We start from the raw sequence: 17,296 nt of genomic DNA on the forward strand, positions 1-17,296 counted from the left end.
GCTGATTTATTTTGATTTTCCCATGATGTCAAGCAAAGAGGTGCTGAGTTTGAAGGTAGGCCTTGAAATACATCCACAGGTACACCTCCAATTGACTCAGATGATGTCAATTAGTCTATCAGAAGCTTCTAAAGCCATGGAATTTTCCAAGCCGTTTAAAGGCACAGTCAACTTAGTGTATGTAAACTTCTGACCCACTGGAATTGTCATACAGTGAATAATAAGTGAAATAATCTGTCTGTAAACAATTGTTGGAAAAATCACTTGTGTCATGCACAAAGTAGATGTCCTAACCGACTTGCCAAAACTATAGTATGTTAACAAGAGTTGAGTTGTTGAAAAGCACATTTTAATGACTCCAACCTAAGTGTATGTAAACTTCCGACTTCAACTGTACCTAAAAGCAAGGTTTGGAGTGAAGTACTGAACAACCAGTCGCTCTTTCTCCTCACAATTTCTCCAACACTGAAGCAAAAGACAAAGATCAATGCCAAAAATAAACAAATATATATATATATAAAATACAACTTTCCTCAACTTAATTGTGGGACAGATGGAGAGAGAGCGGCCATTGAGGCACGCCACAGATTCAGGCCACTCCAGAGAGAGGTGATTGGAGGAGACAGATGAACACTCAAGGCCTATTAGCACAGATGGTTGGGATTATGGACTCATCGTCGGTGGGACCTTTCACATCTCCTGGAGGAGCGGGGGCTTTCGGTCTGCTTGCTTTTCTTAGAGACTGTTCTCACCCCAAGAATGTCTCACGCACACATACACCCACATGGACGCACGCTGAGACACAGACACACACCTCCTTGGTGTTTAAAAAGAGCACACACCCTCCCTTGCTTCACCTTCTGCCTCAACTTTCAATATCTGGGAGAGCAATTAAGAAACGTGATTTGGGGGACGGCGGGCTGCTGCAGGGAAAAGTGTTACAATAAACAAGGGCCAACGTGTGGATGTGCGAACGTGATTAAGTTGGGTCGTGAGTGTAATTCGGTGGGATGTATGCTTGAACTAGCCTGTGCAGAGAGAAAACAGAAGACAAGATCAGGGGAGCGCACTGCGGCTCTCCCTCCATCTCAATCAAACCCAAAGGATGCATCCCAAATAGCACCATGTTCCCTATGTAGTGCACTACTTTTGACCAGGGCCCATAGGAAATATGGGCCCATAGTGCATTATGTAGAGGACAGAGTGCCATTTGGGAAGCAACCCAAATGGAATGGGACCAACGGAGAAGTAGAAATTCTTGACCTGTCAGGCCTCTAGGGCTCTACTGAAAACTCACAGATTGAGGAGGATTGTCAGTTAATGGCGCCCCTGTCAGTGTGATCTACTGGTGATTGATATGAACCATGTATGGACAGGGGGTGAAAGGGAAAAGGGGGGGTTTATGGTAGACTTGTGTGGCTTTTCAGGGAACAAGGTTACCACATAGTTGCACCTACTTGATACTTATTTGAGATAGCTTATGGAAACACTTGAGATTCCAGTGTATTTTCTGCTGTAGATACAGTACGTCATATCAAAAATAATTTAACCTACCATAGGACAGTGAACAGTTTGAGAGAGCAACATAAGAATCAAATTCGAGTTTAAAAAAAATTCCCAAACCGCAATCCAAACCATAGCCAACTTGGTTATATTATCAAATGCAATTTTATGGTCAGGATTTTGGGTTAGAAAAGATAATCAGCAGTATTTGTTGATCACTAAATCGCAGGATGGATCTGTCTCAGCACAACTCAGCCATTGGTTGTTGGGGATGGGGAGAGGTGGACGGAGCCGATAACAGTGCCGTGTTTGGTGTCCTCCCTCACGGAGAAAAGTCGCATAAGGTCTCTCAAAGTAGAATTCATATGCTGATGCTGCCACCTAGAGGCTAAACTGACATACTGTAATGTGACCACTGTGTAAATCTAAACTGTGGATGGGTTTGTCTACAATGAGTGATGTGGGCTCTAGGTTATCTAGAGAATTAGGTTGGGGGTTTGATCCTGGGTAGATTCATAAAAACACTAAAAATGGGACCTAATGCCTCGGCTTGGCACAACGCATTAAGGAGATGGATTGGGGGTAAGGGGGTAGGTAAGGCATTGTGATCTCCAGGGGGTGTACTTCTACACCAAACTGCCTTATGCTACAGAAACATGAGGCTCCTTCCCTATAGACCATTTTGGCACAGGCAAAGCTTACTTCTTCCTTTGAGATGATGCGCTAGCTAGCGCAGAACAATATCTCCTATAAATAATTGAAGCACTGCAAATGAAGAGAACTTGTTTTTCTGCTCTGTATTCTCCATCTGAACTGAACAATTAAACACAATTTGAAAAGAATAACAGTATCCAGAGTGCTACGTACCGGAGTCCTTGTCTGTGGCGGACACCGTGACCACGCTCTCCCCAGGCTCTCTGTTCTCGGCAACGCTGGCTGTGTAGACGTCCTGCTGGAACAGAGGAGGCTGGTCGTTCACATCCCCTACCTCCAGCATCAGGGTCTGGATAGAGGAGAGGGAGGGGAGCCCCTGGTCCGAGGCCTGGATGGTCAGGGAGTGGGAGGTCTGGAGCTCATAGTCCAGAGGGGATGCTAGGTACAGCAGACCTACGGGGGGAGAAGAGGCGAGTTGAGACTGATGTGCTGTGGCAGTGTTCCCCTGCCATTGTATTGATAGGGCCACTACTTAGCGCTGCTACCCCTAAAAAGATTCAGTGTGTCTGAAGGGATCAGCTAGAGCAAGGCAAGGCGCAGAATCGAGCCATGATCACATAAAGAGCAGTTGTTTAGGATGCAAAGTGATTCGTAGATCAGGGATTTATTTGACCATTTTTGATGTCAGAGGATCTGGATGTTTGCCTGGCTACCCAGACTCCTTGCTCTATGCAAACGCTACGCCCAAGGACATTGGTTTTATTCTTCGCAATGGGTTTGGATCGGAGTATCGCTTCACCGAATGCAAACACATTCAGCGCCATATGATTGGTCCAATCACCAATTCGGTTGGTCAGACCAGAGCCAGACACAGGGGTAAAGCAGTGGTTTGAAAATTCATCATTGGCTTTGATACTCTGATTGGTTGGAGACAATCCAATCTCTGAGGACTTTTTGTACAACGCCCCTTGTCACCGCAAACAAATTCATTGATGGCAGTCTCAGACTAAAGTATGTAGAGAACAACAGAGCAGCAGAATAATTTAATGATTCATTAGACTACCTGGATGCTTTGCTTTGGGGGGCCTTTGTGCTTCGCCTGGAAATTAAACTACGGAATGACTGTAGTGAGGTAAATGATTCCTCATACATTTTCTAGAATCATACTTTCGTCATTCATCGAAATACTACCAAGAGCATACCTGTTTTCTCCTCCAAAATAAAGAGCCCTTCCTTGTTCCCAGAGACAAGACAATAGGTGACCTGGCCGCTTTCACCGACGTCATCATCCACGCCCACCACACGATGCACCAGGCTCCCCACCTCTGCATCCTCCATCACGAGGGCCGTGTCCTGGGAGACAAACGCCGGACAGTTGTCATTCACGTCCAGCAGGAACACCTGAGCGGTCACAGTCGCAAACTTGCGGTCGACCGCCCTTGCTGCCTGGTCAGTGGCGGTGACCATGAACGTGAAGCTCACGGTCCTCTCGCGGTCCAGGGGAGTTGTCGTGGTGAGAGTGCCGGTGAGTGGGTGGATGCGGAAAGGAAATGATGATGTTGTGGAGGACAACGATGACCCTCCTGACCTGCCCAGCTCAGGATCAAAGGCCAATGAGTAACGCAGGCCGCTGTTGGCCAGGCTCCCGTCGCCATCTTTGGCATTGAAGGCGATCACACGCGTTCCGACTTCTACGTCCTCCTGCAACCCCAACGTGATCACCTCGCAGGGGAACCAGGGCACGTGGTCGTTCACGTCCTCCACCGCTACGCTCACAAATGCAGTTACATTCGTCCCTGGTCTGGTGGCGTCCTCGCCATGTACAACCAGAAAGTAGCGTGATGTAGACTCATAGTCCAGCGGCTGGTTGAGGTACAGGTCTCCGGACGAGCTGTCCAGGCCGAAGTGAAGGACCCCGTCGCCCTCGGCGATGGAGTAACGCAGCCTGCCATTGGTTATTGGGGATGGGGAGAGGTGGACGGAGCCGATAACAGTGCCGGGTTTGGTGTCCTCCCTCACGGAGAAGAGTCGCACACTTTGGGGGTGGGTGCCGCCGTGTTGTTTCTCTGCAGCTTGAACCTGGAAATGGGTTGAATTCAACTTCAATTCAAACCACTAAATGTCTAATTGCCAATGCAGACTCAAGTAGCGCAAATCATGTCACAAATGCTACTAAATTATAGTAATTACACTAGAATTCCAAACCATCCAGTAATCATCAGTTGTCTATTACATATTATAAGATAATGTATCTTAATTGCATGATACTCTGGACAAGAGCAACTGGTAAAGGTAAATTACAAACATGTAGAGGCATGTCATAGTAGTACTCCGTGAGAACTGGGCCAATATCAATCCCATTATGCAAAAGGAAGGTCAGGGCACCTGGAGGTGAATGATGGCTGTCTCCTCTAGGGGGACAGCTCCATTGTCGGTGGCAACCACTGTCAGGGTGTATTGGGTCTTTGCGTTCTGGGTGAATAGCTCCGTGCTCCGTATGTCTCCGCTCTGACTGTCTATCTCAAAGTGGCCCCGTTCCTCATCTGAGAAAAAGACAGAAAGAAAGAGGAGAGAGAGGAAAAATACATGTCATACAGACATATATAAAAATGATATGGTGCTCATCTTCCTTATTTTGGATTGATGGGTATAGCTGGATCTACACAATGGCCTGGAATGATGGCAACATAACACCAACTTTGAGCTCTAAAAACATTAACCCTAATGGGCCTGAACTAACCTAAATCTTAACTTTCTGATGAACTGTCTCTAAGTCAAATGGTATCCGAGTAAGACCAATTAAAATAAACTCTGCAACAAAAAAAACGTCCCTTTTCAGGAACCTGTCTTTCAAAGATATTTCGTAAAAATCCAAATAACTTCACAGATATTCATTGTAAATGGTTTAAACACTGTTTCCCATGCTTGTTCAATGAACCACAAACAATTAATGAACATGCACCTCTGGAACAGTCGCTAAGACACTAACAGCTTACATACGGTAGGCAATTAAGGTCACAGTTATGAAAACTGAGGACACTGAAAAGGCCTTTCTACTGACTCTGAAAAACACCAAAAGAAAGATGCCCAGGGTCCCTGCTAATCTGTGTGAACGTGCCTTAGGCATGCTGCAAGGAGGCATGAGGACTGCAGATGAGGCCAGGGCAATAAATTGCAATGTCGGTACTGTGAGACGCATAAGACAGCACTACAGGGAGACAGGATGGACAGCTGATCATCCTCGCAGTGGCAGACCACGTGCAACAACACCTGCACAGGATCGGTACATCCGAACATGACACCTGCGGGACAGGTACAGGATGGCAACAACTGCCCGAGTTACACCAGGAACGCAGAATCCCTCCATCAGTGCTCAGACTGTCTGCAATAGGCTGAGAAAGGCTGGACTGAGGGCTTGTAGGCCTGTTGTAAGGCAGGTCCTCACCAGACACCACCGGCAACAACGTCGCCTATGGGCACAAACCCACCATTGCTGGACCAGACAGGACTGGCAAAAAGTGCTCTTCACTGACGAGTCGCGGTTTTGTCTCACCAGGGGCGAGTTGTGTGTTTATTGTCGTAGGATTGAGCATTACAACGAGGCCTGTACTCTGGAGCGGGATCAATTTGGAGGTGGAGGGTCCGTCACAGTCGTTGGCGGTGTGTCACAGCATCATCGGACTGAGCTGGTTGTCATTGCAGGCAATCTCAACGCTGTGTGTTACAGGGAAGACATCCTCCTCCCTCATGTGGTACCCTTCCTGCAGGCTCATCCTGACATGACCCTCCAGCATGACAAAGCCACCAGCCATACTGCTCGTTCTGTGCGTGATTTCCTGCAAGACAGGAATTTCAGTGTTCTTCCATGGCCAGCGAAGAGCCCGGATCTCAAATCCATTGAGCACGTCTGGGACCTGTTGGATCAGAGGGTGAGGGCTATGGCCATTCCCCCCAGAAAAATCTGGGAACTTGCAGGTGCCTTGGTAGAAGAGTGGGGTAACATCTCACAGCAAGAACTGGCAAATCTGGTGCAGTCCATGAGGAGGAGATGCACTGCAGTACTTAATGCAGCTGGTGGCCACACCAGATACTGACTGTTACGTTTGATTTTGACCCCCCCTTTGTTCAGGGACACATTATTCCATTTATGTTAGTCACATGTCTGTGGAACTTGTTCAGTTTGTGTCTCAGTTGTTGAATCTTTTTATGATCATACAAATATCTACATGTTAAGTTTCCCGAGTTGTAGCGATGAGACAAGATAGTAGCTACTAAACAATTGGATACCACGAAATTGGGGAGAGAATTGGGTAAAATTCACACAAAAAATTAAATTAAAAGTTTGCTGAAAATAAACGCAGTTGACAGCGAGAGGACGTTTCTGTAAAGTTTCTGTAAAACAATTCGGTGTTAAGATTTGAAAACATTACCTGTGGTGAGAGAAAACCTGACTGTTGCATTTTCTCCTGCATCGAGGTCTTTGGCAAACATGGTGGTCACCAATGAGCCTGTGGGCAGGCCTGCCCAAACCTAAATGAACACCAACAAGAGAACGAATTAACAAAACAAGTGTTACTGAAAACATGTACATGCTACTGCATGCATAATTAATAACATTCATAATAGTGGGTCATTCTAAAATACTATACCGATGGACATGCAGTCAAGTTGAATATTTTGAGTTAGTACACGTGACTTCACAGAAACTATATAGTAACTTTTCTTTATCACATTTCAAAATTATAATTTCCGTCAGTTGTTAATTCATCTGCAGTTAACTTAATTAATAATATAATAATAATCATCATCATCATCCGGTTATCACAGCCATTTATAATCTAATAATATTAGTTAGAAAGTACGATTTTAAGTGTTACTTGTTTCAGCTCATGTGACATGCTGTCTGGTGAAAATGTGTGCGTCTCTCTCTACCTGGACGTTGAGCTCCTTGCCGGAGGCGGGCAGGTGGGTGAACTGGGGTGGGTTGTCATTGATGTCGGTGACCAGGATGTGAACGGTGGCAGTGGCATTGAGGCGGGGCTGGCCCTGGTCCGTCACCATCACCTTCAGGGTGTGCCCAGCGTGCTGCTCCCGGTCCAGAGACACCCAGTTGATTATCTCCCCTGGGAGAGCAGGATGGGCAAGAGAGTGAGAAAGCATTAGTGTTAGAAATAATTATTTTGGTGGGTGCTTATATTTGTCCTATTTTACATGTACAAGTGTGTATTAATATGAATGTGTGAATTGGAAATGTGTCTTTTTGACATAATCAACGGCGTTCCTAGAGCAATTAGGGTTAAGTCCCTTGCTCAAAGGCACAATGACAGATTATTCACCTGGTTGTCTTGGGATTTGAACTAGCAACCTTTCAGTTACTAGCGACAATGCTCTAACTATTAGGCTCTAACCGCTAGGCTACCTGCAACCCCATTACCAAAGAAAGGGTAGGCATAGGGAAATATATAAGTATAAGTATCTGCAATCTTGTATGAGATTCTTAAAGCTGGAATCCGCAATAGTTGACTGAAGTAATATTGAAGTAATATTGTAATATTGCAAACAGATGTGGCAATTTAACCATTACCGATTTCAGCTTTAAAATCAGTGTTTTCCGTAAGTGCTGGTCATCGGCCAAATAGCCGGTAACAGACTCATTTTGAAACAGCTACTTTTTCCAAAGTCATAAACTATCAATTACAATAATGATTTGCCTACCTTGCGCAGCCCGAGTGCCATAGAAAAAAAATCAAAGCACAGCTTTGCCACTGCACTGGTTTCACCATTACTTTACTGAAAACCATGTGCCTCTAGCTAGCCCACATTTTTGTGGGAAAACAATCTTATAATATATGCCATTTAGCAAGGGGTGAGTGAGCAGTCATTGTAAATAAGAATTTGTTCTAAACTGACTTGCCTAGTTGAATAAAAAATCCAATCAGATCTGAGAATATAGCTGTGTATTTGAGGTGAAATCAATGCATTAGTGGTCCAGAGGGCACCAAATTTGATTTCATACTAGACCGGACCACCATGGCAGGCTACTCTTTCAACTTGACTGGAAACTACCATTTAATGCCTCTTCTATCATAGGCTTAAACATGATCTATGATCACTCTGCCCAGTTTGAAATGCTGCTAAAATGAATCCTTACCTGCTTCATTCCTAAGATAAATAAATCACAAATGGATTGGTGAAAGCAAAGGCCCCACTTCATAGTTTTAACACATCCAGTCATGTCAGATCAGGGATTACTTCAATGACGGGATGAAAGGAAGTATGCACAAGTCTTTGGAAAGGGCCTCTTACCTGTTTTGGTGTTAATGCGGAAGTGTTTCCCGTCCGACAGCAGGATGTAGGACAGCTGCGCGTTCTTCCTGGAGTCTCGGTCCACCGCCTGCACCGTCCCTACCAGGCCCTGGGGCGAAGGTCCCTCTTGGACCGTGAAGAAGTAGGCCAGGCTGGTGAACACTGGTGCATTGTCATTCTCATCTAGGACAAGCACGATAACATTGGTTGTAGCGGTGGTGTTAGCCATGCCTATTGTTGTTTCGTCTTGAACAGTGGCGAGGACTTTGAAGCGAAACATGGGCTCTGTTTCGTAGTCAAGGTTTTGGGAGAGAAAGAGCCACCCACTCGCGGGGTGGACTCGGAGAGGTGGAGGGGGAAAGTCTGGGTCAGGCTCCAGGGAGTAGGAGAGGACTGGATTGGGGTTGGACCCCTGTTGGTGGCTGCTGCTTCCTCGGCTTTGATGCGCCCTCACCTGGATGACCCGGGTGTCTATCTTGGTGCCCTCTCCCATTTCCACCTGGTAGACTAGTGTCTCAAAGGCCAGGGTGTCTTCAGTGGCACTGCGTGCCACGTTGACCGTGAGCTTCAGCGTGGCGGTGAGTGAAGGTTCGCCCATGTCCTTTGCCAGTATTTCGAAGGTGTACTTTGGTCGAGGGTCCCGAGAAAAGCTTTGGTTTAAGTACACTGTACCCTGGTCGGCATCCACATAAAATGGCACACTCCCCCTAGCACTACCACGTGACAGGAAATACCGCACCTTCCCGTTTGCGCCACTGTCTGCGTCGTGGGCATGGGCAATGAACAGAACCGTTCCGGGAGGCGTGTTTTGGGACACGGCAACGGTGTCTGCCATTTTGGGGAAAACAGGCGCGTTGTCGTTGATGTCAGCGATGGTGACGTTGACCTGGGTGCTGCTGTAGACAGGCGAGGCGGTGCCCGCATGGCACTGGAGCACCAGGAGGGCATAGGGCTGGGACTCGTGGTCCAGCAGATGGCTGGTACTGATCAGGCCCGAACTGGAGTGGACAGAGAACAGACCGTGGGGGTCTCCTGACGAGATGCGGTACGACAAGGAGTCCACTGAGTCTGGGATGACAAGAAAAACATTTATGGATGGATATAAATATTAAAATAAAACTAGGCCCCACAATATCAAATATTTTTGGCTGACCTGTATAATTATTCCTATTTAGTCAATCAATGAACATAATCGATAACTCGAGCAACCAATTCAACTTTCACAAAATGTGATAATGGGAATATCCCCCCCCTCCCCCTTGTGTTTTAACAGTAACTATACCCTAACAGCCAAGGGGAAGAGTAAAGCTTTGAGGGGGGCTTAAGAGGGGGCTTTCCCTCCCCTCCCTCAAAAAAGACATTCTTGATGTTTCGCAGTTTTATCTCCAAGGGGTTAATCTGTTAACCAACGAGACAACCTTAAATGACTGTCTACTGCTGAAGAAAGGCTTAGTCGTTTAGATACACTGAAAGGAGTGGCATAGCTCTGGTCCAGGGCATTAGTGCGGTGCATGCTAACGCTGAGCCTTCAGGTGTTAGCAAGCCACACTAACGCCTTGGACCAGAGCTAGGAGTGACACTGCTCTGAGTGGCCAGTGACGGGATAAACCAGGGAAATCGAAAAGTGGGGAAACTCTCCACAGTGAGGGAATCCCCAAAGGAATTCCTCCTGGAAAAGTACAGGTCTAATTGAAAAGCTAGTTCACTTGGATTATTGAAGATCAGGGAGACACTTGAATATGGGCCCGTGTCAGCTACCCATGATGATATGAGGTGAAAAATCACATCACATGAGAAAATGTTTTTTTTAAAGATGTGATGGCACATTACGGGAGGCGATTCTGAACATTGCATCTTACAATTTATGTTGCAACTTTTCTTAAACAATACAATGTCCGTGGGAAGAAGTTGCAAGTTGCAGTAGCCTACAGTATATTGGAATTCACTTTGGATAATGTGCCATTCTGTCCATTTCAGTTTGGTCATGCAGCATGAACAGGACAAAACACCAGGTTTTCATATCAGCCTAATACTCATTGCCTTTGTTGGCAAATACCTCATTGCCAGTTGTATATTGTAGTCAATCCACTAACAGACTAACACACCTGCTTAGCAGACAAATCAAAACAAGGTAGAACACAGTAAAGGGTAAAAACAAAATATCCCTTTGTTTATATTTTAATAGCAAGGTGTTGTGAGCCATAGGTAGTGAGAAGTTAACAGGAGGCAAAAAAAATCCACATTGTGTCACAATCATTTGCCCATTCACCTATGGCCCTGCCAGGTGCTGAAGAGCACCAAAGCCTACCAAATCCCCTTTGTGTGATCATCCAGGAGGGAGAGACTTACCCCCCCGACTCCCCTGCCACCCACCAGCCCTGGCAGGCGGCCTGCTCCACAGTCTTTTGCTCAGCACTCACCTAAGTGCTCCGGGGTGAAGTTTCCACCTAGGTACAGATCTATGATCAGCTTCCCCTCCCCCAATCCTAACCTTAACCATTAGTGGGGAAAATCCTAAACTGACCGAGATTAGGGTCTAAGAGCATCTTCACCCTACATCCACCTCAGCTGACAACTGCACTAAGCCTGGTCAGGAAGAAGAGGAACAGTTAAAAAAAGGGGAGTGACAGAAGTCTGTCACTTTAACGGACAAAACAAACAAGTCATGGATTACTTCCACCTACTAGTGACTGGGCCAATAGACTCATTTCGCATCTGAATGGATTAGATCGTTGTAAGCAACATGGTTGAACTGCACCTAGTCTTCCAGTGGACAAGAAAGTGCCATTACCATCTGGTTTACACTGATCTAACCCACACAATAAGAGCCCAATCAACATCTCTCACACCCGTCCATCCACTACTCACTGGCAGGGTTGAGGGCCTCCACGATTCCCACCGGGGTGCCAGGCAGAGCGTTCTCAGGCACGGTGAAGGCATAGCGTGACCTCTGAAAAACTGCTGGGGCCTGGGCACTGCGCAGGACGTTCACCGTGACCTCCGCGGGTCGGGCCGACGTCACACCCTCACTGTCCTGGGCGGTAATAGCCAGCTTGATGCTCGCAGTGCCAAGGTGGGTCAGGGTGGAGGTCAGGTAGACCACACCTGTAGAGGCAAAAGGATGAGGACGGTCAACATTTTGGATTTTTTGTTCGAAGTAATAGGGGAAAATCAATTGCTAGAGTTAAATTTGTCATTTTGTAAATGGAGAAAAATAATTTAAATCAACATTTCTATTTTCTTTATTCATTAAATCAGGGGTATGAATCTATACTAAACTTGTTGCTTGTGAGTTATAGATCTGTCACTCTCATTAAAAGCAAGTCTATGAAGTGGTAGATCTGTTCTGTGTGTCCTATTTCTATGCGTCCTGGTCTTAAATTTCGTTTTTGTACACCAGCTTCAAACAGCTGAAAATCTATTTTTGGTTATTGAAAATATATTTCACAGCGGTCTGGATTGTACAATGATTCTTTACACCGAGTGCTTGCTTTGTCACACAAACTGAAATTAGGCAAACTATTAGAATTTTAACAATCAGGAAATGGCAGAATGATTTCTGCATATTGCACCTTCACAATTGGGCTTCTCTTGAATGGTAGACTATGTGTGGAGCACAACAGACACAGGACATATGGTCAGGGGTCAGCTAATTTTGTCACCCGAATTCACCCTCAAATCTCACCGATTTCAGGCAGTATTGTACTGGAAAGCCTCAGTTAATAAAAGGGCTCCCACAGGGCCTGCACAGATGGCTGGAGCAATAGCAATGGTAACAATTAGCTTAGCAGTAGTTAATTAATTTACCCTCAAACTATTTTTATGAGCCTGCGTCATAGTAATACGCAAATAGACATTGTTCTGGAAACTATTGGTAAGAAGTATTATAATGCTTTTATTACAACGATGTCATGTGTATGAGTTCACTCGGCTCTGTTAAAATCATGTGCTTTCTGACGCCATGACACAAACATGTCAAACTGCAATAACTCCCTCTATAATACCACGGCTGTATGGTGCCTTTCAAAAGGTCACCGGCTTGTACCATTATGAATGCATTAAATTGTCTTAATCATGGTAGTGTGTCATCATTTAGGACAATGGTATCTACTGCAGACTTCAAGGGCAGGCCTTCCTAAATCTGCAGCATCCCTGCTGTGAGGTGACTATAGCAATCATGTCCACTACTGGGGGCTTATGCCGAGTAAGCACATGTTTATCGCAATGTGGCTACTGGCATCAAATGATGCCAGGGTGCAAGTGAGACTTCTAGCTGCAGGTTATATGTTATTAGTGCATGGTCAATGTGACTGACCAGCTTGAAGGCATCGAGGTGAATACAGTAAATGAAGCAAGAAAAATACTACATTGTCAAAGTCATCCACAAATGTATTTCTTAATTTTGTATTGAAAAAAAATAGTGGTGGAGTTTAGAAAGCTCGAAGGATGACACAAGTCATACCTACAAGTAGTGTACAAAATAATGATTTGAATTCATTGACATAAGACTGACATTACAGGTGTAGTACAGGAATCTGAAACTGGCAGCCCATGAGCAAGATGCAGCCTGCGAGACAATTTAATGTGGCGAGTGGTGGTCTTAGTAAAAAACCTACTACAGTCGAAAATTGAATGACAAGCAAGATCGAAATGATATTGGACCATGTAATAATTTAATCTTTCAGTAATCGTAGTTAACATTGTGTCCAGAAAGCTAATCACCACAAGCTAGAAAGTCAGGGAGCATAAATATTTGTTCAAAAGATTATGTACAGAGGAGTATGGTATTTTGTGGATAATGACAGCAAGGCAATAATATTCACCTCCAGATCATGGTGAAGACCAAATGTGTCCCCTGGGCAAAATGGGTTTAAAGACACCTGATGTAATATACACAGTTCAGTGCAAAACCTGACTAGCACTTGGTAAAACTACAACTACCTGTGCTGTGCTTGTGATGTGGGGTTGGGCTGTGGCACAATTACTCCAGTAAGAATACTAAGTGGTTTGGGTATACAGTGGAGGATGGGAGGGGACTTCGTAAACGCAACATAGTACTACAATAAGCAGCCCCTTAACACTGTGTTCCTCCACGACACAAAAACCAAGACATAGAGTTGTGGTCAATTCAGTAAATTCAAGAAGTGAATTTCAATTCACTTCTTGTATTGAAAATCGCCCATGGTTTTCTACGAGGACTTAGTTCACTGAATTGAAAAAAATATCTGACCACAACCCTGTTTCATTCTTACCCCAGAGATCTCTGCTGTCATCCTACCTGTAGTTTTATCCACTGAGAAAAGGGAGGACAGGTCCCCGGCCAGGATCTGGTAGGTAACGTGACCATAGTCCCCAGAGTCCCTGTCAGTGGCGATGACGTTGAGGACCTCTGTGCCGGGCTGTGCGTGGCTGCTGACGCTGGTCACGTACTTCTCTGGGTTGAACACCGGCGGGTTGTCGTTTAAGTCATCCACCTCGATGTGGACATACGTCTGGGCACTCAAACCTCCCTGTTGGGCAAAGAGGAATATTATAGGATAGAATATTAACAAACAGTAAGACCGTTCAGGACAGTGACAAACACCAGTAATCTTGTACCATGTTTCAATATCAGACAAACAATATTCACATGTGCTGTAATTTAGCATAACCGCTTATCCAGAGTGACTTACAGTGAACACATTCAACTTAGTTAAGGGGAAAAAAACAACCAGATACCACAGTTATTGCAAGTTGGCCCTTTTTCAAAATAGACAGTATCTGTAGATTCAGTGACAGGAACTAAATCTAAGGGATATGTGAAACTGTAAATATGACGTAATACAGAGTATACAAAAACATTATGAACACCTGCTCTTTCCATGACAGACTAACCAGGTGAAAGCTATGATCCCTTATTGATATCACTTGCTAAATCCACTTCAAAATCAGTGTAAATTAAGTGGAGGAGACCGTTTAAATAATAATTTTTAAACCTTGAGATAATTGAGACTTGTATTGTGTACGTGTGGCATTAAAAGGTGAATGGGCAAGACAAAATGTTACTTTGAACGGGGTATGGTAGTAGCTGCCAGACGCACTGGTTTGTGTCAAGAACTGCAACGCTGCTGGGTTTTTCCACGCTTAAGTTTCCTGTGTGTACCAAGAATGCGCCACCGCCTAGCCAGTGGTGCAGGGGTCTATTGCTTGAGGCATCACTACATCACAACTATCACGCTCTAGCGACTCCTTGCGGCGGGACCGGGCGCATTCACGCTGACTTCGGTTGCCAGTTGTACGGTGTTTCCTCCGACACATTGGTGCGGCTGGCTTCCTGGTTAAGCGAGAAGTGTGTCAAGAAGCAATGCGGCTTGGCAAGGTCGGGTTTCAGAGGACGCATGGCTCTCAACTTTCTTCCCTCCCGAGTCCGTACGGGAGTTGCAACGATGAGACAAGACTAATTACCAATTGGATATCACGAAATTGGGGAGAAAAAGGGGTAAAAAGTACACCATTTTATACACTGTTCAAAAAAATAAAGGGAACACTTAAATAACACATCCTAGATCTGAATGAATGAAATATTCTTATTAAACACTTTTTTCTTTACATAGTTGGATGTGCTGACAACAAAATCACACACAAATTATCAATGGAAATCAAATTTATCAACCCATGGAGGTCTGGATTTGGAGTCACACTCAAAATTAAAGTGGAAAACCACACTACAGGTTGATCCAACTTTGATGTAATGTCCTTAAAACAAGTCAAAATGAGGCTCAGTAGTGTGTGTGGCCTCCACATGCCTGTATAACCTCCCTACAATCCCTGGGCATGCTCCTGATGAGGTGGCGGATGGTCTCCTGAGGGATCTCCTCCCAGACCTGGACTAAAGCATCCACCAACTCCTGGACAGTCTGTGGTGCAACGTGGCATTGGTGGATGGAGCGAGACATGATGTCCCAGATGTGCTCAATTGGATTCAGGTCTGGGGAACGGGCGGGCCAGTCCATAGCATCAATGCCTTCCTCTTGCAGGAACTGCTGACACACTCCAGCCACATGAGGTCTAGCATTGTCTTGCATTAGGAGGAACCCAGGGCCAACCGCACCAGCATATGATCTCACAAGGGGTCTGAGGATCTCATCTCGGTACCTAATGGCAGTCAGGTTACCTCTGGCGAGCACATGGAGGGCTGTGCGGCCCCCCAAAGAAATGCCACCCCACACCATGACTGACCCACCGCCAAAACGGTCATGCTGGAGGATGTTGCAGGCAGCAGAACGTTCTCCATGGCGTCTCCAGACTGTCACGTCTGTCACATGTGCTCAGCGTGAACCTGCTTTCATCTGTGAAGAGCACAGGGCGCTAGTGGCGAATTTGCCAATCTGGGTGTTCTCTGGCAAATGCCAAACGTCCTGCACGGTGTTGGGCTGTAAGCACAACCCCCACCTGTGGACATCGGGCCCTCATACCACCCTCATGGAGTCTGTTTCTGACCGTTTGAGCAGACACATGCACATTTGTGGCCTGCTGGAGGTCATTTTGCAGGGCTCTGGCTCCTCCTTGCACAAAGGCGGAGGTAGCGGTCCTGCTGATGGGTTGTTGCCCTCCTACGGCCTCCTCCATGTCTCCTGATGTACTGGCCTGTCTCCTGGTAGCGGCTCCATGCTCTGGACACTACGCTGACAGACACAGCAAACCTTCTTGCCACAGCTCACATTGATGTGCCATCCTGGATGAGCTGCACTACCTGAGCCACTTGTGTGGGTTGTAGACTCCGTCTCATGCTACCACTAGAGTGAAAGCACCGCCAGCATTCAAGTGACCAAAACATCAGCCAGGAAGCATAGGAACTGAGAAGTGGTCTGTGGTCACCACCTGCAGAACCACTCCTTTATTGGGGGTGTCTTGCTAATTGCCTATAATTTCTACCTGTTGTCTATTCCATTTGCACAACAGCATGTGACATTTGTCAATCAGTGTTGCTTCCTAAGTGGACAGTTTGATTTCACAGAAGTGTGATTGACTTGGAGTTACATTGTGTTGTTTAAGTGTTCCCTTTATTTTTTTGAGCAGTGTATATTACAGACACCCAATCAAAAAAGGGTGTCTTTATTTTTAATATTTTCTACATTGTAGAATAATAGTAAAGATATCAAAACTAATGAAACATATGGAATCATGTTAAAAAAATGAAAATATATTTTATAGTTGAGATTCTTCAAAGTATAGCCACCCTTCGCACACTCTTGGCATTCTCTCAAACAGCTTCTCCTGGAATGCTTTTCCAACCGTCTTAAAGGAGTTCCCACATATGCTGAGCACTTACTGGCTGCTTTTCCTTCACTCTGTGAACAACACATCCCAAACCATCTCAATTGGGTTGAGGTCGGGTGATTGTGGAGGCCAGGGGCATCATTGATAAAACTGTGCGGAGGATTCACGTCAAAAGGTGGCGTACGGACGAAACAAATTGCTTACTGGTGCTTCTCAGTAAAGCCGGGCCCACTACAGCACAGAGATTCAAGAGAACAGCGCTTGGTAATCTGAAATGGCTCATAATCCACTCATCATTGGCCAGTAAATCTTGGTCTCTTCCATTCACCAAATCTTCCAACAGTGCCAAAGCAGCCATTATGCGTCATTACACATTGTAATTGCATGCCTTTTAAATACCCACCCATTTGATTGTCAAAGCTACAAAATTACGTAACACATTCAGGTGTGGTAATTACCCTGATTGTAACTGACGATGACAGGGCCATTATCACATTGACAGTTCTGCGTAACGAACATGTGAAAACATTAAAACTGTGCACTCGTGTATCTGCCCGCCTGAGGCATCAAAACG

At 45.6% G+C, this 17,296-nt stretch overlaps 1 protein-coding gene across 1 annotated transcript in view; it reads right to left on the minus strand.

Annotated features, from left to right (window-relative positions):
• Nucleotides 1-17,296, minus strand: part of dchs2 (dachsous cadherin-related 2) — a 53,179-nt gene that overhangs the window by 18,833 nt on the left and 17,050 nt on the right. Inside the window, exons 3-10 of the mRNA XM_021619110.2 lie at nt 13,742-13,973; nt 11,332-11,568; nt 8,464-9,531; nt 7,090-7,280; nt 6,588-6,687; nt 4,543-4,700; nt 3,360-4,236; nt 2,371-2,610 (exon numbers count right to left, since the gene is read on the minus strand). Coding sequence (XP_021474785.2) covers nt 2,371-2,610; nt 3,360-4,236; nt 4,543-4,700; nt 6,588-6,687; nt 7,090-7,280; nt 8,464-9,531; nt 11,332-11,568; nt 13,742-13,973 — 3,103 coding nt within the window. The remainder of the gene's footprint in view (nt 1-2,370; nt 2,611-3,359; nt 4,237-4,542; nt 4,701-6,587; nt 6,688-7,089; nt 7,281-8,463; nt 9,532-11,331; nt 11,569-13,741; nt 13,974-17,296) is intronic.

The sequence above is a fragment of the Oncorhynchus mykiss genome, chromosome 10, assembly GCF_013265735.2.
Source record: "Oncorhynchus mykiss isolate Arlee chromosome 10, USDA_OmykA_1.1, whole genome shotgun sequence".
Lineage (NCBI taxonomy): Eukaryota > Metazoa > Chordata > Actinopteri > Salmoniformes > Salmonidae > Oncorhynchus > Oncorhynchus mykiss.